Below are 27,297 nucleotides of genomic sequence, written 5' to 3' on the forward strand. Positions count from 1 at the left end.
AAGAGGGTGCAGAGAGTCCAGTGGAGACTGGCCAGCCTTCGTGCGGGGGCATTTCCAACAAAGGGCAGAAGGCAGTACTGAGGCGGCGAGAGCCCTAGAGACGCGGGCACAGCCAGACGGGGGTGGGGGCTCCGGGAGAGGGCCTGCCTGGGGGGCGAGGCCGGGGGTCGGGGACAAGGGCTGCCCTAGGAGAGCCTGCTTCCCCAGGGACCACATCCGGGCCCCAACATCCTGCAGCCTCCCTGCTCCCCTCCAGACTGTGGGCTCCTGAGAGATGCAAACTCTGCAGCCCCCAGAGTCGGGGCGGGTGCTGAGGATGGGCAACCCCGCCTGCACCCATGCCTGCGGGTCCTCAAAATTCTGGGTAAAGTGGGGCCAGGGAGGTCACCCCCGCAGCGGCCGGCTGGACTGGTGACAGGGCCTGCGCCACGGCCGGCGCTGCCCCAGCCAGAGATGTGTGACAGCCGCTGCTGTGAAGCTCGGCCCCCGCCCGCTGTGGGGAGGGGCAGAGCTGCGGCGGCCCCGGGAAGCCTCTCGCTTCCGGGCACCTGGCTGGCACAGGACGCGGGGCTGCGGGGGGAATGGGGGAGGGGGTCAGATAACTGGCCGGTGGGGTTAAGCACACCAACGGGGGGTGGGGCAGGAGCCCACCCCTGCCCTCTACCTGCACACTGACACGACACGGTTGTCACCAGCTGTAGGTGGCAACACACAGCACCTGACCCGTTCTGCCCTAAACTGGGCGACTTCTCCAAAAGGAGCCCGACACAGGGACCTCCCCACAGGCGCGCTCGGCCGCGTACCAGCTTCTGTCCTGTCGCCCAGGCGGTCCCTAGAGACGCTCCGAGTTACAAGGCAGTCCCCCGACACGTGCGAGACGGGCAGGTTTTCGGGGTCCTGGGAAGGTCCCCGCCAAAGTGACTGTGCAGCGTCTGTGCATGTGAGCTGCAGGAGCCCGTCCACACCAAGAACAGAAGGGGAGAATCTGAAACCCCCAGGGGCCTACCCTGCAGCAAAGTAAGAGGCAAAAAGTTCTGAAGCAGGAACACAGAAGGTGCGGTCGGACCCAGAATAAAGACATTTGCCATCATTTTTCTGGACGTGGACACTAAGCCCCGACTCGCTCTCGGAGATGCAGACACAGGGGCCTCCCTGGGTCTTGCACAAAGGACGGGGGTACACCATGTACCCCAAGCCAGCCCGGGGAGGAGGCCCTCGGGACATAAACGCGGAGCTGGTTTTCCAGGAGCCTTGTGGGAGGGGAGCTGGGGTCCCGAATTACAAATTTCTGTGATCGCTTTGTTATTTTTAAAAAGCACGACCAGCACATTTTCACAACGAAGATCAGTGGATGCTGGACACTCACGAAAGAAGAAAAAAATACCAAGTTTCGGTCACAGCTCTAAGGCAGACATTACATTTTTCACAGGGATGGACACGGAGGCGCCTAACGCGGGGCGGAGGAGGTGGGTTCGCGCGGCCCTCACAGCACCATGGCTTGGACGACGATCTCCGGGTTCTCGATGTCCTTCTTGCTCTGGACCATCCTCAGCTCCAGCTGGGCCGGGCTGGGCTTCAGTCCTTCCCCAGCCCTGGCTGCAGAACAGGCAGAGCATTAATGATGGGAACAGAGCCAGCAGAAGTGATCCCGAATCCGTCTCGTCCTTCCCTCGCCTTTGTGAGAGCCCCCAATGCTAGGGATCGCCCCTGAGTTCCCAGCTCAGCAGGGAGCTCCACAACGCTGCCCCCGCCCCAGCCCTGTTCACAGCGCAGCACTGCACCCCTGCCAGCCCGTGAGGTGGTACCTTGTGCACACTTGATGGTCCGCTGCAGAACGTGGTGCATGGCCGACACGGTCTTCTCACAGGCCACCTGCAGCGAGGAGAGTACACTGAGCCCCCGCCCCCAGGCCGCCTGGGTGGGGCTGCCCACTGACAAGGCACTGGGGACCCACAATCCCACGCCCCCCCCGTCACGGAGCCGTCGCTGCGAAGATCCCAGGAGAGCTGAGCAGAGGCCTGTGCACTCAATGGACCACAGGCGGCTCTGTCAATACTGCCTGGCATGTAGTAGGTGCTTAAGAAGCGTTTCTGGAAGGAATCCGTTATAAAGAATCTACACGGGAAAGAGCTCCTGCCCCAGAGCCGGCCAAAGTCATCGCTTGCTGGCCTCTCAAAGTTAAAAACTCAGGGCTTCTCAGGCTGGGGAGGCAAGTGGACTCCCTCCCCAACGCTGGGACCCAGGGCAGAACTGAATCTGGGGTGGGCTGAGGGCGACCAGCGAGGCCTCCTCTGGGCACCAGCTGGCCGTGAAGCAGGTCCGTGCTCACCCTCCGCCCTTGAGGGAAGGGGGGTGGGGAAACCCCAGCATTTCAGCGCTCGCCCCTGAGCCTGTAGGTGAGGGGAAGGGCCCCATCCCAGCCGTGCATTTCACAACATGGAACAGACTGCTGGGGAGGGTGCGAGCCTGCCCCCCAGGGGAAGGACGGCTGCCCAGAAGGAGGTCAAAGGGCATGGGTGTGCCTGAGCACGCGAGGGCACTGTGGACATTCACACACAAAGCGGGGGCGGGGGGGACGATCCCCAGGAAGAGAGGGGTCTCCAGCAAGTCTGACTGCAGCGGCCGTATTTTAGGACGAGCTGTCACTGGATTTCCCTCCTGCGCGACGCGTCTAGACCCCGAGTTGCTGAGGCTACAGCTCCCCTGGCATCCTCAGCGAAGCCCTCCCTTTTCATCTGGCTCAGGACCCCTCCGGCTCTTAACACATTCTCCCATTTGTGCCCCACTGACCTTGAGATTGTTGGGGTGCTTGTGCGTCCACGCCAACAGCATGGCGGCAAAGAGGTCCCCGGTGCCCACGAAGACTGCGTCCACCTTGCACATCTCCATGCGGATGCGCTGTGTCACTACGGAGCCGTCGGGGGTCCCTGGGGGGAAGCGTCCGGCAGCTGGGCCCCCAGACCCGCAGCTGGCAGAGGCCTCGCGGCCCAGGAACCGGCTTGCCCTCCCCTGCACAGCGTCAGGGGGCTCAGCCTGCAGGGATCCCCCATGCCTCCCAGTGGCTGCCCGTCCCAAGTGAGAAAGTGAGAGACTGGAGCCCCGGAGGGCCACAGGGTCAGGGCGGCCTGGGGGACACACCATGCAGGCTGCAGACGAGGGGCCGGAACATGCGATGATGTGTGACGGGAGCCATGGGGGTGGGGGTAGAGCTGGAGGGACGGTGCTCACTCACTGAGGTCGGGGTGCGTGCGTGGGCGTGAGCGTGTGTGGATGCACGTGCATCTGTGAGTGTATCTGGGTGTGTAAGTGTCCTTTTGCACAGACACAGAGGGGGTGGTGACGGCTACACCTGGCACGGCTCGGGGCAGCTGGTGTGACCCCAGCCTCCTGTGTCATTTTACGCTGCGGCATCAGCATAATTGAACGACTGACACAGCAGGGCGTGAACGGTCCTCCCAGCGATGTCAGCATCAGCTCTGAGGTGGGGGGCTGGGGGGAGGCAGGCCTGGGGACACCTGGTTCCCCAGGAGCCGGGCTCCAGCTGGGCTGGTCCATGTGACCCCCAAGCCCGTAAGAGGGGATGTCATCTGTGTGCCGCCAGCACGGTCACAGACACCTGCGTGGTAACCGCGGGGGGAGCAGTCAGCACCCCACGCTCCCCGCACCCCGATTCACGGAAACCTCTCCTGGCTCTGTTTTCAGTCTGATCTTTCTTGGAGCTGTCGGGAGTTGGGGAGATTGGCCACCTGCCGAGTCAGGCTCGATTTTCTTTCCACTGAACCCAAACCTCGGAAGCCTCGAGGGAGGCGGCGGGAAGGCGGGAGGGAGCCCAGTGCCGGGCGGGGACTTACGAGTCCTCTGGCTGCCCAGCGCGATCAAGTAGCCGCTGCCCCTCGCGGACGGCAGGTCCGAGCTGGTGATGACCACCGTGTCGGGGCCCATCGCGTGCAGCACGTCCATCACCTGCGGACACGGGGAGCGCATCAGCCGCCGCGTGGCCGCCCGAGACGGGGAGCGCATCAGCCGCCCCGCGGCCACCGGACACGGGGAGCGCATCAGCCGCTGCGTGGCCGCCCGAGACGGGGAGCGCATCAGCCGCCGCGTGGCCGCCCGAGATGGGGAGCGCATCAGCTGCCGCGTGGCCGCCGGACACGGGGAGCGCGTCAGCCGCCGCGTGGCCGCCGGACACGGGGAGCGCGTCAGCCGCCGCGCGGCCGCCGGACACGGGGAGCGCGTCAGCCGCCCCGCGGCCGCCCGAGACGGGGCCCTGGCGGCCTCACCCCGTCTCCCACGGCCCCTCAGCTTCTTACAATCTGCCTGGATGGGACAGAGACAGCTAACAGGGGCCACACCGTGGGCCCCGCCCCTGCCCAGCAGTGAGAGCTCTGCCAGGTCCCAGCCGTCCCAGTTCCCTCCAGCCTCAAGTCCAAGGGCGCATGTCCATCGGTCCCAACCTGCACCCCGTCTGTGCCCGAACCCCGGAGGAAGGAGCCAACCAGCCAGGCCACCATCTCCTCTCGCCCGGGCTCCGGGGCGGCAGGAGCCGTGCCCGGCAACCATCGAGCGATGAGCGCTTCCACGCTGTCCATCCTGGGAAACTATGCACTCCTTTAGCCATTCAACAAACGTCTACCGCCCCCTCCCCAGCAGCACGCCAGGGAAAATGCTCACTGGGGTGAATGGGGCTCAGGAGGGGTGGGAGGTGGGAGGCCTCGTATCAGGCAGCAGGCGACGCCACCACTAACCCTCCCCTCACCGGCCCGGGGCCTGCAGGCTGGGGAGGTCACCGGCCAGAGGGTCACCGGGTAATGAGGAACAGACGTCACTTTGGGTGGCTTTTTTTTAAACAGCTGTAGGTGGTCCCGTTTTCCTTGTGCAAAAGCCTCAGAGAGGTGCCTGTGAACACGCCCTGCGAGCACAGGCTGTCCCCGGCCACACACACACACGTGTGCACACGCGCACACCCTGCATGCACGCATATACCCCCAGCACACACATGCACGTACGTGTACTGCCCCACGCCACATGCACACACACAACGCGTGCACATGCCCCAAGTGCACGCGTACACACCCCCTCTACCACACGCACGCACACACATCACATGCACACCGCCCCCACACACACACGAGGTGTGACACCAGCCCAGCACCCACCCTGCACTGGGTACCGTGAGTTTCCTCTGGTTCCCAAGCTGGGCAGGTGTGTTAGAGATGGGGTCACTGTGCCCACGGCCCTGCTTCTTTCCTGCCCCAGGGTCACCTGGCTCTGAGACTGCCCAGCCGCTGTGCCAGCCCAGAGCAAGGCCCTCAGAGCAGGGAAGGGGGGTCCTCCCAGCCTGCTCTCCTGCCCCAGTGAGCTCTCCGCCTATCAGGGAAACAGACACACAGCCCCACGGGCCCAGGGGTGGCCACGACTGGCCGCCGCCAGCTCTGACCCAGGGACCTGGCTCCTCCAAGTGTGTGTTTCCTGGACCGTGAAGTGAGCTCGGCCTCTGAAGAGGCCCAGACGCGGAAGGTGTGAGGCCCTGGCAGCCCCTGGTGCTCTGGGCACGCAGCGCAGGGGTGGCAGACCCCACCTGAAGCTAAATCCCAGCAGGAGACCTATGGACCCTCGGCAAGGACCGAGGGAAGGTTGAAAAGAGCTTTGAAGAAATCCGCCCAGGGCTGCGGTGTCAGCTCCTGCCTGAGAGGCCCAGCTCGCCCTTCCCTTCCGGAATCCTGCCTTGTGGACTCCAGAAATGCCCAGCCAGCCCCCAAAGATACGGGTCTATTACGTGCAAGGAATCCTCCCACGCACACACACACACACACCCCACATGCACTCTCACACGTGCGTGCAGACACACCCCGCATACACACACGGAGCCTGGGGTGGTGTGCCCACAAGCCCGGGAACACCGAGGACTGCCAGCCGCCTCCAGAGGCTGGGGCAGGAAAGGACTCTCCCTACAGGCTGCTGACAGCACGGGCCAGCCGGCCAGCCTGGGCTCCTGGCCTCCGAAACTATGAGAGCAAAGCCCTGCTGCTCAGCCAGCCCGTGTGCGGCGCTTTGCGACGGCCCCGGACGCTCATGCAGAGACAGCTGGCACGGGCAGCGGGCGAACCCAGACCCAGCAGGCACTAGGCCGCAGGTGACCAAAAGGGGCCGAAACGGAATCTGCAAAGGTTCCCCGGGCCTCGGGTGGCTGGCTGACGGGAAGCCAACGCTGGCCACACAGGTGCCCGTCTCCTCCGCCGGAGGGCGTGTGGCTGTCCCCTCCCACCGTGAGCCGGGCTGCCTGCCCCACGCCAGGTACAGGACGGCCTCCTTACCGCTAAGGCTTCTTCCTCACTGTGGATCTTTCTCCCGCTCAGCAACCTGGGAGGCAGACAAGCACAGCTGAGCCATCGCCCGGAAGAGCCCCAGGGCTACCGACGGTGCACGGGTGACCCCTCCTGCCCCACAGGGAACTGGCTGGCCCCGCCCGCCGTCGCGGACCAGGCGGCCACCGTGTCTGGGGACCAGTCAAGAGTCAGTTTGAAAGGGGACTCACGGGACTTCCCTGGTGGCACAGTGGGTAAGACTCCGCACTCCCAACGCAGGGGACCCGGGTTCGATCCCTGGTCAGGGAACCAGATCCCACATGGGTGCCGTAACCAAGACCCAGCGTAATCAAATAAATCATAAAATAAATAAAAATAAATTTAAAAAGTGAAAAGGGACTCACACATCATGGGGGCGGGTTGGAGTTCCAGACCGTGGTTACCGTTTACACATAACAACGGGGAAGGACGGCCGTGCACGGTCACAGCACACGGTGCCACTGAGGGCAGCCAGCGTCCTCGCAAACAGCTGCAAATCGCAGTGCACTACGTTCTTGAGCCACCAACCATCAGGGACCTCTGGGTGAGCCGCCATCCCCCAGCATCGACAGGCGCGGGTGAGGGAACCCCAGGCCCCCCAGAGTCCAGGGGCCCCATCCCCACTCTATAGGGCGGCCTCGGGGCCAGAGGGGATACCGCTGCCGGCCTAACAGAGCCGAACGCGACGGGGACACACCCACCGCCGTGCTCACGCCCCAAGGCCCCAGGAGCCACTCCTCAACCCCGAGTGCCCAGCTCTCCTGTCCATCGGGGGGGGGGGGCGGGCATCCAAGAAAGGCCCCTGGAAACATGGCGCTGAGCAGCGGGGCCGGCATGGTCCTCTTAACCTCGTGCAGAGATTTGGGATGTGGGTTTCAGAGCTCCGGGGCGGTGGCCCGCGTCAGCTGGCGTGGGCTCCCTGTCCCATCGCCCGTGTCAGCCACGTGCACCCCTGGCTTCGCCACAGCGCCTCTGCCCACTTCTGTCCCCAGAGGCTCTCGCTGCTCAGGGACCAGCATGACCACAGGGAGTCGGAGGGAAACGACTGCCCACTGCTGCTGACAACCAGCGCCCGCCCTGGCGCTCAGGTGGGCTGGCAGCTCCCTGCCCCGCAGACTGGGACTCTCCAGCGGGGTCCCTGTCACTCTCCCCATGGGGATGGGGGTGGGTCTGACTGCTCCAGCCGACTCAGATGACTTACTCAGCCTCAAACTGGTTGGGGGTGATGATGTCTGCAACCGGCACGACCTTCTCTCTGTAAACTGGAAGGAGGTCCTCAGGGACGTACTGCGGGAAAAAGACAGGACAGGGCTGACGCGTGAGGGGTGAGGGAGGGAGGCCAGGGCGGCCCGTGCTGTGGGGACCCCAAGGCTCCAGGGGGTCCCGAGGCAGGGCTGGGGCAGCCAGCCCTGACGATCCACCCTGACGATCCGGGTCAGGTCCCCACTAGCGGCTTTCCACCATATCCGTGCGATGACTCCACCCGCTCAGCCCACATCAGCGTCGGGAACCCAGGCCCACAGTCTGCTGGTGTGTGGCTGGTGGGCTGAGTGCCTTTTATGTTTTTAAATGGTTGGGGGGAAAGTCCAAAGAAAAACAGTATATTCTGTGACACGTGGAAATTAGAGGAAATTCAAAGCTCAGTGTCCACACCTGAAATTCGATTAAAAAACAGCCATGTTCGTTCTTTTGCAACTCATCTGCGGCTGCTAGAGCTGCAACAGGGATGCAAGGCCCTGAAACACCTCCTCTGGGGCCCTTCGTGGAAACCTCTTCTGCCAGCCCCGGCCCCTCCTTCCCGACAAGGGACAAGGACGTGTCTCTGGCCCGAGAGCAGTGTCTCGCCCAGGCAGACACTTTCAGAGTGCTGCCAACAGCCCCACGGCCCGCACCCCAACGCGGGGAAGCACTAACCATGGAGCCTTCTCCGTTCCACTTGTCTCCCATCACGGGGTCGCACACTGCGGAAGACAAAGGGCATCTTATCAGCAAAAGCGGCGGCGCTGGGAGGAGCCCCGCATCTGACTTGTTAACTTTCACACACGCAACTAAAATGGGAACGCACGGCCTCCCGTCCTCATGCACCTCCCACCTGGCATTTGGCATTTTGCTGTCCGGGCCCCACCTGGGGAGTCGCTCACCCCACCCAGGGACCGGGTGGTCACACACCCCACCCTGACACTGATCACAGCCCTGTGTGGTCACCGGCTTCTCTCATCCGCCCCAGACAGACGCCAGGTTCACCGTGAGGACACCTGTGAGGCTCTCGTCCCCAGACAGAGCCCGTGTGCTGGGAGGAGCAGAACGTGAAGATGGGGCGCCCAGAAGGAAGGAGGCTGAGCCGCCCGTTCCTGGGGCTCCCAGCACCTACCGTACACGAGCCTGGAGTTCTGCTGCTTCAGCTCCCGCACGATGTCCACCACCATGGCCAGGAAGGACTTGTCTCGCGTGTAACCTTTGGGAGGGACAGAGAACTCTCGTCACCCAACCACGGCAACGGCACATCAAGCCCACCTGCCCAGAGAATGGCGGGCAGTGCCCAGACCCCGCGGCCAGGGCCAAGACAGGTGCCCCCACGACCTCAGGCACCAGGGGACACCGCGCACTTCCCAACAGAAATGTTAACTTTTACAGAAAAGGAAGCCGCGGGTGTACGAGGACTGCTCTCCTTCCTCTTTTCCATTTTCCAGAATCAGCATGTTCACTTCTAACCACGTATATAAATAAACGCAACCACGTGGGTTTGTAAATGAAACCAACACACCAGGTGTCAGCGTGTTGCCTGTTTGGGTGTTTTTGTCCCAAACCCCTTCCCAACACCCCGCCTGTCCCCCGCCATGAGCGTGGAAACCCTAGTATGGAGACGTGGCACAGCCAGGACCCCCAAGGTCATGCGGTCACTAGGGCCCCGCTGAGTTCCTGATGGCAGGGAGGCAGGGACCAGGTAGCAGCCCAGGTCAGGGGTGCTCCGGGCCTCCCCAGCCCACCCCAGGTGGGCGCCAGGCCCCGGTTGCGGCACCCCGTCCCCCGGGCCTCACCCGTGAGCACGTAGTCATACTTGTTCACGTCGTTCAGCTTCAGCCCGTCGTACAGCTCGTGGAGCTCCTCTGAGTTCAGCACTTGGCCCTTCCAGTGTGAGTAGCCTGGTGGGGGGAGAGCAGAACACGCAGGCCCTGACGCGTGGGGCACGCGGGCGACACGGCCCTCGGCAGGTCCCCCCCGAAAGCATGTCTGGCTCCGACACGTTCTGGGGTTGTTATTACTGAGTCCGGGGTCCACCCTCCCAGCCGGTGCAGCGAGGGCCCAGCTCTGCAGGCCGCCTGAGGACGCCTGTGCAGCCTGCATTGTACCAACAGACAGGACGCAGGGCTGCGAAACTTCTCCCTGTCCTTGGCGGGGCACCTGGGAGCGTCTCCATCGTGTCACTGTCCCTGGCTTTGCCAGCCTCTCCTGTGCGCGTCCCCCATCCAGGCTGAGTTGCTTGAAGACTGTTACCTGCGCACCCTGGCAGGTAGGGGCTCCCTGAATCCCCACCTCCATCCAAGATGAGCGGCAACCGATCCAAGTCTCGGGCCAAATCCTGACCAAGAGCCGCATGTGAACCAGCAAGAGGCTGTGGCCGGGGCTCCTGACCCGACAGGCACCCGGGTGAAGCGCACACAGGGAAGGCAGGAGGCCCTCTCGAGGTCCCTCGGGGCGGGCGCACCCCACCAGGGACACCCCGCAGTCCGCCCACGGCAAGTCCATCCTGGCAGCCCTTACGCCAAGAGGGACCACTCAAACGGACGGGTTCCTAAGCACATAAGTAAAAGCCTCGGGGAGGGCTGACTTCTATGACAGCAAAGTCGAGTACAGACCACGGGAAGCAGATCCCGGCCACAGCCCCAGACCCTCCCTGCCATCTCGGGTGTTGTCCTGCAGGTCCCGCACCGGCTGGGCTGTGGGCCTGGAGAAGGGGCTGCGGCACCCCCTGTGCCCGTGGGGCGAGGGCTCTCCTGCCGCGGAGGGGCCAACACCCGACAACACCTGTCAGCAGTTTTCCAGGACGGCGTGGCCTCTGGTGGACGCCCATTAACCAGTCGGGAGGGCCAGAGGCAAGGAGGTCCGCCAAGGCGAGGTGACCCATCTCTCGCAGGGCTGTCCCCCAAGGCTCAGGTGTCTGCTGAGAGCTGGCAGCCTCCGGCGTTGCTGCCACAAAATCCCACCGGCCCAGGCGGGAGGAACAACGGCCCTTCCTGCCCCTTGGTTTTCCGAACATCATTCCAGACGTGGTGGTTTCTCCTTTTTCTTCTTTTCTTTTTTTTTTGGCTGCGCTACGTGGCTTGCAGGATCTCAATTCCCTGACCAGGGACTGAAACGGGGCCCTCAGCGGTGAAAGCGCCGAGTCGTGACCACGGAACGGCCAGGGAATCCCCAACACCGTGTGGTTTGACTCCGTTGCACATGTACTTCTCTTGTCCTAGGGCTGCTGTGACCAAGAACCACAGGGGCTCCCACAGTTCTGGAGGCCAGAGTCCGGGATCACGGTGTCGCAGGGCTGGTTGCTCTGAGAGCCCACGGCGGGCTTCTCCTGCGTCCCCACGTGGTTGCCCCTCTGGGCATGTGTCTGTGTCCTTATCTCCTCCATGGGCACCGATCAGGTTGGAGCAGGGGCACCCCAATGACCCCATGTACCTTTTAACTGCCTCTTTAAAGACCTTATCACATCTGAGGTCCTGGGAGTTAGGACTCTGACACGTGAATTGAGGGGACACAGTGCAGCCCGTGATGTGCAGTCAGCCCCCACCAGGTCTCAAGCATGGGTCGCCCCCTGCCCAGCGAGCCAGCTTCCTAACATGATGAGAAGGCTCGGGCCCCCTCCTTTTACTGCCCCCCCACCAACCCAGCCTCTCCTCTCCAAACTCAGGAGACCCTTCTGAAACACAGGGGCACTCTGGTCCTCTGTCCAACCCACCCAATTTACAGTTTACAGATGAAACAACAAACTCCCCAGAGGCCGAGCCGGTGACCCCGAGGGACCCAGCTCCTCCCTGCACGTCTGCTGCAGGCACCTGGTCCTGCGCCCCCAGGGGGTCACCACCAGGCCTGGCAGCAGGTCACACCCCAAACCCTACGTGCCTGGAAGCCTGGCCCTGCCCCACCCGCCAACCTCCAGCCCCATCCAGTTTCTTCCAGCCGCTCGTCCAAGGGCTTGGATCTTGGGTAACAGGAAACTCTTGCTAAAGGAACCACCACAGAACACCGGCTGTTGCTTCAGAGCCCGGCACTGCCCTGGAGCGGGGGTGGGGTGGCGGGGGGCACAGGGGGTGGCGGGGGGCGGGCATCGTCATCTAATGTCTAAGCCAACTTGGCTCTTTCACTTAAAAAAAAAAAAAAAAGAGGGTAGTTAAAACAGCCAGTAAAACCCGTAAGCTCTGAAGGGGTTCACTGGGTTGACAACTTTTGGGAACGTGTCCAAATGTCACTGTGCCCGGCCCTCCGAAAGCAAAGGCAGGAAAGGACTCTTAGTGGGAACTGTAGCCTTTTCATCTGAACCCAGTGTGCTGGTGACTCGTGACACCCCCTCCCTTCCAAGAACCCCACCCGGAAGAATCGGGCCAAGCGGAAGCACCCTTCCGCGAATCTGGTCGGCACTCGGCCAGCAGTTTCTGGGACCTTCTGTGCTCTGAGATTCCGTCAGGTTCAGAGTCATTTCAAGGAAGGGATGTGGGAATGTTTCCAAGAACCGAGAGGCTTTGTGCCCCTGCCAGCACCAGCTCAGGGATCCCAGGTCAGGGCGTCTCTAAGGCCACGGGGGTGGGGAGCCCGGGGCCCTCGCCTGACACCTTGGGGGCTTTCCAAGGGCTGTGACCCTCACGAACCCGAGGCGGCAGCGCTCGCACAGCTTTCTGTGCACAGAAATCCTTGGGGTCCCCGTGCACGAAGAGACACACGCACGAGCTCCCCGAGGCTCTGCTTTCACGAGAAAGTTGGGATCTGCTCCCCACCCAGTCCACAGTGCCACCCAGGTGGCGGGGCCCAGAGCAGGTACGAGGATCACCGTCCTTGGTTCACGGAGGAAAGCGGGGGGCCGAGAGGTCACGTCACCCGCCAGGCCATCCAGTTCCGAAGCAGCCACACTGATGTAAACCCAGGCCCCGAGCCCCGTGTGCACGTGCTGTGCAGCCTCGGCAAGGACCACACCCCCGGCTCCATTTCCCGTCTGGAAGGTGAGGGACCGCGTCCTACGCCCACACTCAGCTCTGCGAGGACCGCTGAGGCTGACGCCTTACCTGTGTGGTTTGAAAACTGGACAGAGTTCACTGCGTCGACCTCAAACCCCAAAACCTGCAAGACAGACAGAGAAGGAGCGGGTGTAAGAGAGCTGGTGGGCTTCCAGGGACCCACGGCAGGTGCCTGGCCCAGCCTGGGGCTGGCTGGAGGGTCCCAGACGTGGAGGACAGGAAGGGGGGTGGTCTCCCCAGGTCAGCCTCAGCACCCGCACTTCCAGTGACGTGCGTGGAGGTGACGGGAAACATTTCGGGGAGCAGGCACCCCTGAAGGGCCAGGGCTCAGAGGCCACTGCCTGCCCGCTGGAACTCAGCACCTCACTTCCGGAAATGCCACCAAATGGAAGTGCTCACAGAGACCAGCAAGGCGTCCATCTGTCGGGACACAGGGCAGTGAGGTCGTCTGTGTTCCGGCCCCCAGCCCAACGCGCAGGCAAGGCCAAGGGCTCCCAGTCCCTCCCTGGGAGCCTGGCTTGTAGCCCCTGCGTCGTCACGTGCCAGCTGGGGAGAAAGAAGGTACCCAGCCCGGAGCCAAAGGTCCTAAGCGATCGCAGCCACAGACCCGCTCCCGGACGAGAGAGGGACCCCACCCCACAGGGCCAGCCTCACGCGGTCCCGGCTCAGGTCACCTGGCTGCCGGGGCTCGGCCCCCTCGCCTGGGCCACCAGCCTCTCCAGAGGCGCCGGGGGCAGAGCGGTTAAGGGAGGGGAGGGGTGGCGCTCTGGTGCCGAGAGAGCCTGAACACAAGGTCTAGAAAGTTCCTTCCAGCAGTCAGAGCAGGTGACTGGAGAAAAGGTAAAGCCAGCATGGAGCTAAAGCCAGGTTTATGAAGCAGAAGCCCCCCTGCTTCATGACGGGGACAAGAGGTTGTGTCTGAAACGGCCGGACGTCTCCACAAGTCTGACAGCGTGCACTCGTGACACGCAAAGTCCCACAGCGGTTTTTCCTTGTGCGTATCTCTACTTTCCTATTTTTCTGCATTGAATCGGTCTTGGTTCCTTCGGGTGAACTGAGGTACAGGACACCGCAGATCCCTCGGCGGGAGAAGTCACATTCCCTGTGGGCCCCCTCGGTCCTCAGAGGTGGTGGGCATCAGGGCCCAGGACCCACGCCAGGCCCCACCGGCCTCTTCCAGGCTGGCCTCACCGCCATCGCCGTGGGCAGACCCGGGACAAGGGCCCCGCAGTGTGGTCCCCTCCCCGCCTCTCAGAGCATCCACGGCATCGCTCCACACGGCCGGCCACCCCAGCTGCCCAAGGAACGCGCCCAGCAACGCCCCAAGACCCCCGTGCAGGGCCCTGTGCTCAGGGTACAGCCGGGAAGCACCACCCCCCCCCCCCGGGCGAGGCCGGACACCCAGGAGTCCACCCAGCGTGAGCGGCACCCAGGGACCGGCCGCGTCCTGCGGCACCAGGCGGCCACCCCCGGGGGGCAGAGCACAGGTGACCCACTCAGGCCTTCTTTCGTGTCCCCCCACCCCTGGGGAGGCAAGGGGCTCACGCGTGGACTCTGACCACGGCCGCCTTCCCACACTCAGTGCAAACAAGCTCAGGGCCAGCCTGCCTCTGGAGCCGCCAGCCCCGACCGCCACCGGATTCGCTGCCTGCCCTGAGCTGAGCCTTCGTGGGCGCCACCGCTGGGGGAGGCTCTTCCCACCCACGGGTTCTGGGGAGGGGGCTGAGCTGAAGGCCACGTCATCCACCAGGCGGCAACCCGGCACCTCTGCCTCCTGGTGCGTCTCCTCCCGCCCCTGCCCCCCACCCCAGGCCACCAGCGCGGCCTCTTGGAACCTCCCACGCGACCCACCCCCGCCGGCCCCCTCCCCGCCTCACACACGGTGCCCCAGGGGCTGGCGCTGAGCCACCCTGGCACCTGCCCGGAAGCCTTCCTCCTCCTCTCCTGGACTCGCCCCTCCCCCCTCTACGGCGCTCCTGCCCCACCCCCCAGGGAAGCTGCGACCCTGTTCTTTGGGACGAGGCACAGAGCAGGGCCTGATGAGTATTCGCTCATTTGACACACACATCGGTCTCACGGGCGCCCCCCTCTACACCCCGGCCCTGGTGCCCAGTCCCCTCCGTCCTCTCCCCACCCCCAGCCGGGTCTCAGCTGGGAAGTTCACTTCCACATGGCCCACCAGAGACCCCACCAAAGGAGCCACACAAGCTGCGGGAAGCCGGCAGCCACCGGGGGAAGCAGGAGACAGTGCCCTGCGGGGTGGGAAGTGGGGCCGGCCCCTGAGCTCACCCGCTGAGCTCACTGCTGCAGGAGGAGATGCCGCCCACCGGGGACTCCCAGCGAGACGTGGACCCTGACCTTCGGGCCCTCTCTCTCCCGGAAACCGCAAAAATGAGAAAAAGGGATCCTTTTATAACTGATTCTCAAGGACAGAGAAGGAGAAGGAGACGCAGCAGGTGAGCAATTCCACCAACTCTGGAAACAGACACTGCACAGCCCAGGTAACTGAGAATCTCAGCACCTGCGGAGGGGGGACGCAGGTGAGAGCGGGGCCCCCACCCGCAGTACCTCTCGGAGAGACGGAGGTCGGGGAGAGAGCATGGAAACCCCGGGCCGTGGCTGCCCCAGGGGCCCCATCGTCGGCCACTGTGCCCTGGCTGTGCGTGCCTTCCTGTGCACCAGTAACTTCCCAAACCCTCCCTCCCTCTTCACCTGAACAACACGAACCAACCTTCAGGCCTCACCTCAATATCGCAAACAGGCAAAGCTCCCTGGCCACCAGGATAGCGCCTCTCCGGGCGGTGAGGGTAGTGACTCGGGGTGTTGGGGGGGGCCTGGGTGCAGACGAGGACCGCACCCCAGCTCTCCACGGGGGGGGGGTTCCCCAGGCGCGCTCCCTCTGTGAACACATGTGGAGCTACACGCTTATGACGTGTACTTCAACGTCTTTCTAAAAATTTCAAGCCAGTATTATGAGGACTTAAAGTAATAAAGCAAAACTCAAGTCTTCTTAAACTAGAAACTTAAAATTGGCACTTTGCAACTTTACTTGCCAGATTTCACGGCCTCCTAGACAGAGCTTGCGGTATTCCAGGTCCCTAAATTCTAATGGACTTCAAAGAAACAAGATCTGAAGCAACGATGACAAACATCCTGAAAATCCTTTCAAAATAGCCTGCTCCACTGCTTCCGCATGCACAGATAATTAATCCTTCAGAGCCCGCACATTCGAAGCCGCTGTTCTCTGCTTCTAAACGACAGCGCTAAGCCTCTGGGCTGGCATCTCCATTTCACCTACCAGCAGCTTATGAACTGGCATCACAGGCTAGTGTGAGGGCAGGGCCGGGGGACGCAGCAGGAAGACGGGGCACAGGGCCAGGCTCCAACAGGGGAGCCCCTGGACCCCAGAGAAAGGAGGTGTCTGCGTTAAAACCTAGTCTTCAGCTCAACACCCCCCACACACATTTAGTACTCAGCTCTGGGATCTGGGACTGCGACCCCGGACATCACATCCCTGCTCAGCCAGGGGCTCCCGACTGAGCACTGAGGGGAAGAGACTGGGAGATGGGGAGGGTCCTGCCTCTGCTGGTCACTCTACCCCAGCACCGCTCTTCACCTGCAGAAGGGGGGCCCCCAGAAGCAGCTGTGGTCTTTCCATTGCTCCCAGCACCCGCACTACACAGCCCTACACATCCCCCCACCCCTCAGCTTTGAGTCCCGACCGTAGACACACAGGGTGGGGGGGTCCCAGGAGGAGGAGGACCAGGCATGGCTTTCTTGACGCAAGAGAAGCCACTTGTGGTCTAAGCCATGTGTGACCTAAGCCTGGTCACAGTGCTTGCCCCTGAACAGCTCTCAGCAATTAACGATCTTAAGGGAACAAAAGAATGCAGGAGCAAACCTTATTAAGCAAGAGCAGTGACAATAGCAAAGGAAATCAACCAACTGTGAAGACTCCCCGTTCTGTTTCCCCTTAGCTCACCCCTGGCTCACCCTTGCACAACCCCATCGAGTGTGGGTGGAAGCCCCAGGAGAGTCCAGCCTACTCACACGCACCCTCTAGGAGCAGAGTTCTCTTCTCCCAAGACAAAAGAAATAAAAGCAAAAATAAACAAATGGGCCATAATCAAACTTAAATGCTTTTGCACAGCAACGGAAACCATCAACAAACCAAAAAGACAACCTACAGAATGGGAAAAGACCTTTGCAAACGATGCGACCAACAAGGGCTTAACTTCCAAAATACACAAACAGCACACACAGCTCAATAGAAAAAAAAAAAACCAACCAAACAAGCCAAACAAAAAATGAGCAGGAGACCTAAATAGCCATTTCTCCAAAGAAAACATACAAACGGCCAACAAGCGCATGAGAAGATGCTCAACATCGCAAATTATTAGAGAAATGCAAATCAAAAGTACAATGAGGTACCACCTCACATGGGTCAGAATGGCCATCATCAAAAAGTCTGCAAATGGGCTTCCCTGGTGGCGCAGTGGTTGAGAGTCCGCCTGCCGATTCAGGGGACACGGGTTCGTGCCCTGGTCCGGGAAGATCCCACATGCCGCGGAGCGGCTGGGCCCGTGAGCCACGGCCGATGAGCCTGCGTGTCTGGAGCCTGTGCTCCGCAATGGGAGACGCCGCAGCAGTGAGAGGCCCGCATACCGCAAAAAAAGAAAAAAAAAAAAGTCTACAAATAACAAATGCTGGAGAGGGTGTGGAGAAAAGGGAACCCTCCTACACTGTTGGTGGGAATGTATATTGGTGCAGCCACTATGGAGAACAGTATGAAGGGTCCTTAAAGAACTAAAAATAGAGCTACCAAATGATCCAGCAATTCCAGTCCTGGGTATAAAGCCAGAAAAGACGGAAACTCTAATCCAAAAAGACACACGCACCCCAATGTTTACAGCAGCACTATTTACAGTAGCCAAGACACGGAAGTATGAAATAAACTTCCTATTTTATGGCAAGACAAGAAAAATTTAAACATAAAAAAATGTCCTCTGCCCTTTGGCCTCCTCTCTCCCCCCACTTTGTGTCATATATCTGCATCTACAGACCTCCCCGTGGGCAGAAATCCCTGCTCAGCCATAAAGAGTAACATTCTCCCGGCATCTACAAGACAACTCCTTAAAGATAACATTCCTTCTTGATCTTGTGAGGGGTCACATGGATTATCTAAACTGTCAATAATATGACATTTGATGCCCAGCTGTCTCCAAAACTTTCTGTAACTGTGTCTTGACTTCTAACAGGCCTAACAGTTCTCAGAGCTTTCTGAGATGCTCTTCCTGGGTTATAATCCTCAAATTTGGCTGGAATAAAATTTTCCATTTCTTTCTTAGATTGACGGATTAATTTTTCGTCAACAGAAGCAAACTAAGTGTCCATCAAGAGGCGACTGGTTTAAGAAGATGTGGTGTGTGTATATATATTCATTCACTCATTCATTCTTCTACTTAACTCAGACTTAGTAGGAGCCCACCCAGTGCTGGGCACTTTTCTAGGTCTTGTGAAATAGAGTTGAACAAAGTTAAGTTTTTTGTTCTCTTAGAGCTTATTTATGCGCGCGCGCGCACACACGCACACACACGCACGCACACACACACACGCACACACACACGCACGCGCGCACACACGCACACACACACGCACACGCACACACACTGGAATATTACTCAGACATAAAAAAGAATGAAATACTGCCATTTGCAGCAATGGGGATGTGGCTCTAGAGATTATCATACTAAGTGAAATCAGACAGAGAAAGACAAATATTAGACAATATCACATATATGTGGATACTAAAAAATAATACAAAACCAGAAACAGACTCACGGACACGGGAAACAAATGTGTGGTTAGAGAAGGGGAAAGGAAGGCGGGGAAGGGATAAATTAGGAATATGGGAGCACGTCACTACATATAAAACTCTGTATAACACAGGTAATTATATCCTGTATCTTGCAATAGACTATAATGGAAAATAATCTGAAAGAATATATATGTATAACCGAAGTCACTGCGCTGTACACCTGAAACTAACAAAATATCGTAAATCAACTATGCTTCAATTAACAAAAAGCAAAGCAGAGTGCTCTGGCCGGGGCAGAAGAGGCAGTCAGCGTGCTCTGAACGAGAAGACATCGTGCACGGCTGGCCCTGAGCTCGGAGGCCCCTCGAGGAGCGATGCAGCTGTGCAGCCGTAACGCTCACGCTGATGTCAATTATATTTACATCAGCAGGTCTGTAACGATCCCAGCACACACTCCTCCACGAGTTACTGCATTTCACGGCAAGGCTCACTCACTGCTGTGGCCGCATCCTGGGCTCGGGAACCCACAAGCCTGTCTTCCCACTCAGCTTGGCAGCCGGTGGAATTACTCACACTGGGAAACTGGCCCTGCCCCACCCCTGCTATTTTCACCATTTACCAGCAACAAGACTCATTTTAAGAAAAAAGAGAAAGAGGGGAGGGGAAGTGAGGCCTCACGAGATAAAGAGAAACACCCCCTCTGGCCTCTCCCCTCCCCCCTGCCCCCCTCCGGTGTATCCCCCTCCTCCACCGTCCCCAGCCCGGCGCCAGCCAGGGGCAGATGCTCCTGGAATTCTCTGTGGAGATGGCCCAAGAGGGCCTGTTTCCAGACCTCACTCCCATCGTGGGAGCCTCTGTGCCGCCGTATTCCCCTGGCCCCGGGGCCCCAGAGGCACCTCACTGACCCCCAACCTTCGAGGGCTGCCGTGGGATGAAGCCTAGACCGCAGGCTGCACGTCCCACCGCCTGTGAATTCCACGCCGCTTTCTGAAGCCCCAAAAGCTCTGTCGCCTCTGGCCTCTGTGAGCTCCTCTCCTCAGTGTAGAAAAAGGTCTCTTGGCCCCAAGCCCCTGCTGGAAACCTTGCCTTCTCTGCCTCTGCTGGAGCTCCTGGACTTGCGGGGATTTTGGGAGTTTGAGCTCCCCGCCAGCTGTGGCCCGTGGGCCTCGGGATGCAGGCCGGGGGCCAACGCCGGGCCTCGGGCTCCGAGAGCAGAAAGAACTAGAGCCTCAGCCTCGGCCTGCTGCCCACTGGGCTCGTGCAGGTCCGCACGCGACCACGTGAGCACAGCTAAGGCCGGGGATGCGGTCTCAGACCCGGGAGGCCCACCGAGACGCACAGGGGAAACCGAGGCACTTGGGCGAGGTCCCGGCGTCAGGCGCTGCCCCGCAACCCCACGCTCCAGCTTCCCACCCCTCTCCCGGGGCAGGGGAGACCCCAACGACGGATGCGCAGGCGCACCTGGGGACAGTGTGGGAGGGCGGCGAGATGCGCCAGAGGCGTCCGGCCACAGAGGCCCCCGCCTCTCGCCCCACGCAGACCCCTGTCCACCTCTGCAGGCAAAGCATCCCTCCCCGAGGGCAGCTACACGTGCTGGGGGGCTGGGAGCCATGCTCTGATCCCACGGCCTGCGGGGGTTATGTGCTCCCGGCTGCCCGCCCGGCTGCTGCGTCATCAACTCACTGCTGACAGCCAGGGGAACACAGTGAGACCCGGTCGTTAACTCAGCAGAGCACGCTGACGGCAGGAGCGGGGAAGCTCAGACCACCCTGGTTCCTCCAGGGTCAGTGCTGGGCAGCGGGAGGGGTCACTTCACCATCTTCAGAAACCTCATTGTGGCTTGTTTTGCAAGACCTTTAGTCGCTCTCCTAGGAAATCAGCTTTAGGAAAGAGGGGACACAAGAAAGCCCCATGCCTGTGATGGGCCTGATTAGCCTCAGGGCTGGGCGCCTGGCGTCCCTCACTCCACCCATCCCTGGTCAGCCCTACCACTCAGCTCAACCCCCACCCTCCAGTCTCCAGTGGGAACTCCTACTGGAAACAGCCCTGTGTTCCCCAAAGCAGCCGTAAGTCCCAAGGCCACCTGCGCCCCACGGGCACTCTCACCTCAGCATCACAGCCCCGGACCCCATCACCCCAGCCCCAGCCCTGCTCCCAGCACAGCGCACCCGCCCCGGCTCCCAGGCCCTGCACGCTAGCCGGTCATGTTCAGCTGGGCCGCACTGCAAAGCCCTAAATAAAAGAAGGGGTTTTGCCCCGAGTTCCCAGTGGCACTGGCATCAGACGGGGGACAGGAAAGCAGCTCTGGGTCAGCAGGGAAAGGAGCAGCTGCCCCTCCGCGGCTGACCGCGCGATTCTAGCCCAAGGCCCGTGGCCGGACACCTCCTTCCCTCCTTGAGAAACTCCATTTGTTCTCCTCCTCGGCATCACTCTTCCGGATCACTCTGTGATCTTATTTCAAAAGCTCCGAGTGGCTGAGCACCAGGGGACATCCAAGCCCCTGAGCCCCACAGCCAACCGTCCCTGCTGGGCGCAGTCCCGGAAGCCACCTGCTGGCAGACGCTTCCAGAGAGGTCCCTGTGAGGGGCGGTCACTGCAGCACAACACAGGGTGCTACCAAGCGTACAGCAATGCCGCATAACACGACCGCACAGGTGTCCACACACGCAAACACCCACACCTGAGCACGCACACGCACATGCTCACGCACATGCTACACCCACACACACCACAGACAATTAAGTTCGTGCCTTTCTGCATGAGAGGCAGAGCAGAATAACAGAAATTTCAGTCCCAAACTACGAGAGTCAGGAAACCAAGATATTAAGCAATTCGGGACCTTCTTGGGGAAATAAACGGCCGGAGAAGTAATGAAGCAACACCCAAGTTCCAGGATTGGGACACACTGTGGATGAGATGGGGGCTTCCAGAGGCCAGAGGGGAGCGAGCAGATCCATGTGGCCTGCAGAGCACAGAACAGGGTTCCGGCCCCAGTGCGTCCCGCCCCGGGAAGTGCTGGGTGGCCGGAGTGGGGCCAGAGGGAGGTGTGCTTTGGGGCGTCGGCTCCCTTGCACTGTTTGCCAATGCATGTGTCACCATGAAAAATGCGAAGGCAAAAACTGTGTCTTTTAAAGGGCAGGTGACATTCTTCCAGTATCTTCCAAATGCAGTTCTGCTGCAAAGGTCATTTTTATCCCAGGAATTCTAAGGAAAAAATGTAAAGATTTTCCAAAGGACCAGGTATTTTGACCACGAATCAAGACACCTCCGGAGAAGACCACCTTGTGGTTCAGAGGGTTCTTCAATGTGAGAGGCTGGAAATAAACTCCTTATGGTCTGAAGCGCCTCTTTGGGACCCAGTCACGAGCCTCTAGGAGACGCTGGGTGAGTCGTCCACACGTGCACATGTGCTTCTAACACCCCAGGACCGTCCACCTCTGCTCAGCTCCTGTGGCCATGTCACTAGGCAAGGGAGGGGCCTGTATCCAGGTTTCCAGGCCAGGGGCCTCTCAGCACACCCACTGCCACCAGCCTGCCTCTTCCTGCGGGGTGTCTGAGCCAGCCCTCTGGCACTCAGGCCTGGCTTTGGGGTCCCTGTACAAAGAAACAGAGTCTCCACCCAGCCCCCTTAGACGTCTCAGTTCTGCTTCTGTACCGAGGGGCCAGGAAACTCAGAGAACGAAGTGGATTTCTGCAGGCCCCAAACTGAGATGTCCCCCTAAACCATCCTCCGGGGCCGCCTGTGGTCTTGCCTTCCCATCTTGGCGACGTGGTGTTTAAATGGGTCCTGAGCTAAGGTCCCAAGTCAGAATCTCAAGGCCACAGAATTCCATAATGTAATGTCCCTGCCCCCAGCATGGCCCTTCAAGGAGGCACCGTGAGCCTCTGGTGACCCCTACCACAGAGGTCACACGTGCCTGAAGCAGCAGTGCCAAACCCCAGACACAGCCTCAGAAGGAGGGGCGACCACAGAGCCGGCCGCAGCCAGCTGCCTAGCCGGCTGCACGCCGCGGGGCTGGGAGGGAGACACAGGAGCCGCAGCTGAACAGCCTGTCGCCGCCGGTGCCATCCTTCCCAAAAAGGACAGCTTTTGGATGTCGTGTCAACTTCTGGGCCTTTAATTAAACCTCCGATTTGTGCCACTTCTAAAGTTCTCCGAACAGGCTCCTTCTAGCCTACAGTGGACTGAACTGTGGAGTTAAGGGACGGCTGGCTGGAATCGTGCGGCGAGAGGCCACCTCCAGGCTCCACTGACCCCCAGCCCATCCTGGGCTAAGGCTGCGGGGTGCAAGCCGGGTCTGCGGGCCAGCGCCACCCATCTCCCTGCCTCTCCCTGATCCAGCTCACGCATGGGGAGGGGAGCAAGATGCCTGCATGGGACCCCGTGGAGTATCCTGCAGTACTTACAAGGGCTCCGCAGCCTGGGCCCAAGCAAGAGGAAGACCCAGGAGAAATCTGGACTCCAGGTGAGGAGGCACTAAGCGGTTAGCAAGCTAAGGAATCTCTGGAAATTGCGCTTGTTATGGGCTGAACTGTATGCCCCAAGCTGGACCTCAAACAGGGACCGTGTGAGCGCTCGAGCCGCAAAGTCAAGTTCACTGTCTCACAATCCACAGGCTGGAAGGCCACGGGACACGTTTTGAGGGCCACCCTCTCCGACTTTCTCCCTCTCCTCAGCTCTTTCCATCCTCCAAGCCTACGTCTTATTTCTGTAATTAGGAGGAGGAGGTCATGAGGGCAAAGGACATGCATAAGGAACCCTAACCCACATCCAGTCCTGAGGGGGGTCCTGGCCTCCCCGAGATGCCCCAGGCAGGCTTGCTGCCACCAGCCCTACCACCTTCCTGTCTGGTCTTCCTGCACAGTGAGGGGTACGAAAAGCACCCTCGGGCACTGGGGCCACCTCATTCAGCAGCCAGCGCCTCCCAGGCATCTCCCAGAGACGTTCACCCTCCCATGTTCCCTGGCCCCAAAATGACGTGAGGCAGGCATCGTGTCCATTCTACAGATGAGGCAACTGAGCACCGGAGGACTCAAGGCGGAAGGGAGCTTCCTCAAGGTCACGGGCTAAAGACCTGCCCCTCTTCCTGGGCCTCCTAAGCCTCCAGGGGAGTGTGAACAAAGAAAAACAAAGAGCCTGGCTCACTTCCGGTTCAACTGATACAGGCCTAAGTCTAACCCACTTCAGTCGCCCACCTGAAGAATTCAGGATAAAAAAAAAAAACCTGGGAGGGCTTCTCTGGTGGCGCAGTGGTTGAGAGTCCGCCTGCGGATGCAGGGGACACGGGTTCGTGCCCCGGTCTGGGAAGATCCCACATGCCGCGGAGCGGCTGGGCCCGTGAGCCATGGCCGCTGAGCCTGCGCGTCCGGAGCCTGTGCTCCGCAACGGGAGAGGCCACAGCAGTGAGAGGCCCGCGTACAGCAGGAATAAAAAAAACCTGGGAGGCACTCTGTGCTTTAGGTAAACAGGCCCTAAGATACTTAGATGCATATCTCAGAAAGAATTGCAATGACGCCAAATTCCTGCATCTTCCTATACTCAGAAAAGCACTAAAATCATTAACTTAAGATATCTGTTCTTCCTGATTAGCAGTAACCTTCTACCAAGATGTATGCTTGACTGCATGTATTTCCCAGCTAAAAAGACATCACATATAAACTGGTTTCTCCCCAACCTCTTCAGAGCGGCATCTCCCGGGCTACGATCCTCAGTGAGTCCGCGGGGGAAAATAACCTTAAACTCACAAGCCGCATGTTGTGTGTTTTTCTTTAAGTAGACAGAAGGAAGTGCAGGGATGGGTTAAATCAGAGGCAGAGGTGTCACCCCCACCCCAGGGATGACAGGAGGGAGATGACAACCTCCTACCTATGTCCCTCAAGCCCACAGGTAAAGATGCTGGGCACTGGGGAGACCCCAGGTAAGAACCGAGGTTCAGTCCTTAAGAGGCACTTCCCCAAGTGGGTGGTCCGGGGGAGCACCCCGTCAAGTAACTGGAAAAGGACATTTTGGTGTGGAAGTTGAGGCTAAGTGCTGGGAAATTCAGGAACAAGGTGAGCAGAGAAAGTTTGCCCCAGGGAAAGAGAAAGGGAGTGGCCGCAGGCGGGTGGGGAGGAGGGAGAGGCAGAGGCTCAGGGAAGCCAGCAGAGGCCTGCGCACCTCAGCACACCTCTGGGAAGGGCGGCTCCCCAGGCTCCCTCCTAGTGGGGGGGGCGGCTGCCACCGGTATCTGCCGGGGAACTGCCTGGTTCCACCTTCCCGTCTGCCCCTGCTTCAGGGACCCTGCGCTTTCCCCCCAGCATCGTCCCACCGCACTGGGCCTGCCCAAGCAATCAGTGACCAAGAAGAGATGGGGCCTCCGGACAGGTGCAAGCGCGCACCCTGACAACCCCCGCGGTCTGCAGCCCCACTGGTCAGAACGGGAGGGCCAAGGATCTCACATGATCTCCACAGGTGCTCACAGATCAGTGGCGGCTGGGCAGGTCCCTTGGACTTGAACCCCTGTACCTTTCCACCTTCAGTCTTCATTCCACTGCTTCCTCCTGCTTGCCTCAGGTCGGCCCTCAATCTCTACTGAGGTGGTTCCAACCCTCCCCAGGGTCCCTCCAGCCAGCCCACAGCCCACAGACCACTGGGAGTGGGTGGCCCTTCTCGTCCTTGAGGGCCCAGAACAGGGGCCTGGCACACACAGCAGGGGCCCGACACCGGCTCCTTACTCACGGATGGGGCCCAGGGACAATGGACCAAAGGTGAGTGGTCCAAGAGAGCCACCACCTTGCCCGGACACCCAGCCTCCTCCTGAGCCCACAGGGCAAGTGCCAGGGACCCCAATGCTGACACCCCAGCATGACACCCCACTGCACCCAGGCCTCCCCCCGCCCCTCCAAGGGCCGCCCCACCGTAACCTCGGGGCTGCGACAGGAAGCAGCAGGTGCCGGCTGATGAACCAGAGAGACGGAAAGCCCCTGACCGAGGACAGGAGGGGGAGGCAGGAGGAAGCCCGCGGGCACCCCAGTAAGGAAAGGCTGACACATGTAACAAGCGACTTCTAAAGCCAGACCCTGCACGGGCCCGAACTGGCCGCTGGGCTCTTCTTCTCCAGAGCCAACACCGGCAGGTAGGCCTTCTCTGCCCCGTCCCCTGCCCGGGACCACGTCCCCGGCACGGCCAATCGCAGGATGGAGCCCACCCTTGCCGCCCGGGGCCTCACTGCGGGGTTCCTCCTCCTCCTCCCGGCCAGCATCCTGACCCACAGGGGGCGGGGACGGCATGGGGAGCCCACCAGGTGAGCAGTGCCTACACCTTGCCTACCCAGCGCCCTCCTTCGCAGGGTCTCCGGCCGCGACGCCGCATTTTCTCGTCCCCAGGGTCGAGCCGGTGGGTGAGCACCGCTCGCGCCGGGGGCTTCATTCTAACCAAAGGCCCGCATCCCTGCCCCATCCCACCCGCAAGGGTCCAAGTGCTGCCCCAAGCCCCGCCCCCGCAAAGCGCCTGCCTCCCCCGCCCGCGTTGGGCACCCCGCGCTCCAGACCCTTGGGGCTGCCCGGCCAAGGTCACGCGGCCCGGCTGCGGCCACCCCTTCGCGGGCCCGCAACGGCCGGGCGAGGGGACACCGCCGGGTTACGTAAGCGTACCTGCAGCGGGAACGTGGCCGCCCGGTTGCCCACGTAGCCGCGGACGACGTGGCTCTGAATGGAGAGCACCCGGCACTCCTCCTCCATGCCGGGCCTGCCGCGGCGGCGCGGGGCCGGGCGGGGTCAGCGTCTCCGCCGCGCTCTGGCGTTGCGCTCCGCTCGGCTCGGACCACGCTCCGGCTCTGCTCCGCTACCGCCCCGCTCGGCGCAGGCGCTCCGCTTGGGCGACAGGCCGCCTCCCTCTGACCTCAGCGCGACTGGGAACCCGCGGGTCCGGCGCTGCGCCGGGGCGGGAAGGGGGCGGGGCCGAGGTGGGGCATCCGTGCGGGGCCCGCCCCCCCCGCCCCTGCCGGGGGACAGGGAAAATGCAGACCGCACCCCCGGCGCGGGCGAGCCAGCCACGTCACTCAGCGCTCCTGGCACGTGGGCGGCCACCCTCCAAAACCCGGCGTGCACTTTCAGTTTTACCCCGTAGGGCACTGCGGCGCCGTCCGGCCTTCATCCTTCGGTTCCTCGCGCCATTCATTCACTCCACTGAGGTCCGCCCCCTGGCCCTGCGCCACGCCTCTAACCCACACTTCCCGGCGCAGCTGAAGTACGAGGCGGTCAAACAAGGACTGCCACGGAGGAAACACACTGGTGCGGCGCCCCGAGAGTGGGCACGGGCAGGGGTGCCAGCAGAGGGGCGGCCGGGCTGGGAGTTACCGGGAGAGCCCTCCCTAGGGCCCCGTGGCGCGCAGTGCCGGGTCCCCACTCCAGACCCTGCGGGTCCTGGAACCCCCGCGCGGTCCATGGCCCCTGCGGCCACCGCGCAGACCAGCGCTAGGACGCACGAGCCCCGCGACCGCCCCGCAGGACCAAGGATCCAGGCCCACCTTGTCCACGGGTGCGCCCCCGCCTAGGGCACGCAGACCTGATCCACGCGGAGTTACCCAGCTAGCGGGGACCCAAACTACCCCGCAGAGGCCTGGGGGGCGGACACCTCCACGGTGCCATGAGACCCTTGGGGACCCCCAGGAGCCCAGTTCCCCAACCCCTGACACGTGGCTGGCCCTCTGCCTCAGGGTGTTCTGGGCCTGGCCACCTGGCCAGTGTGCACTGCACCACCCCTGTGCAATGTCCTCTTTCAGAACCTGCAGGCAAGGGCAAACCCACGTGGTGGGAGCCCAGCCTGTTACTGAAGGCAAGTTCCTGTGCCCTATGCACAGTGAGGCCAAACAAACGGGAAAGTTGGAGTTTGGCGCCGAGAAAGGTTTATTGCAGAGCCCAACAAGGAGAG

At 61.2% G+C, this 27,297-nt stretch overlaps 1 protein-coding gene across 1 annotated transcript; it reads right to left on the reverse strand.

Annotated features, from left to right (window-relative positions):
- Positions 1-1,401: 1,401 nt before the first annotated feature.
- On the reverse strand, positions 1,402-26,260 carry PDXK (pyridoxal kinase). Its single transcript, XM_060010248.1, has 11 exons — positions 26,019-26,260; positions 12,617-12,671; positions 9,383-9,487; positions 8,716-8,799; positions 8,259-8,305; positions 7,546-7,631; positions 6,315-6,360; positions 3,852-3,963; positions 2,791-2,927; positions 1,806-1,872; positions 1,402-1,596 (listed from the first exon to the last, which is right to left on the reverse strand). The coding sequence occupies exons 1-11, from the start codon at positions 26,103-26,105 to the stop codon at positions 1,484-1,486; spliced, it is 939 nt and encodes a 312-aa protein (XP_059866231.1). The 5' UTR covers positions 26,106-26,260; the 3' UTR covers positions 1,402-1,483.
- Positions 26,261-27,297: the final 1,037 nt, after the last annotated feature.

Source organism: Delphinus delphis, chromosome 4, assembly GCF_949987515.2.
Source record: "Delphinus delphis chromosome 4, mDelDel1.2, whole genome shotgun sequence".
Taxonomy (NCBI): Eukaryota; Metazoa; Chordata; class Mammalia; order Artiodactyla; family Delphinidae; genus Delphinus; species Delphinus delphis.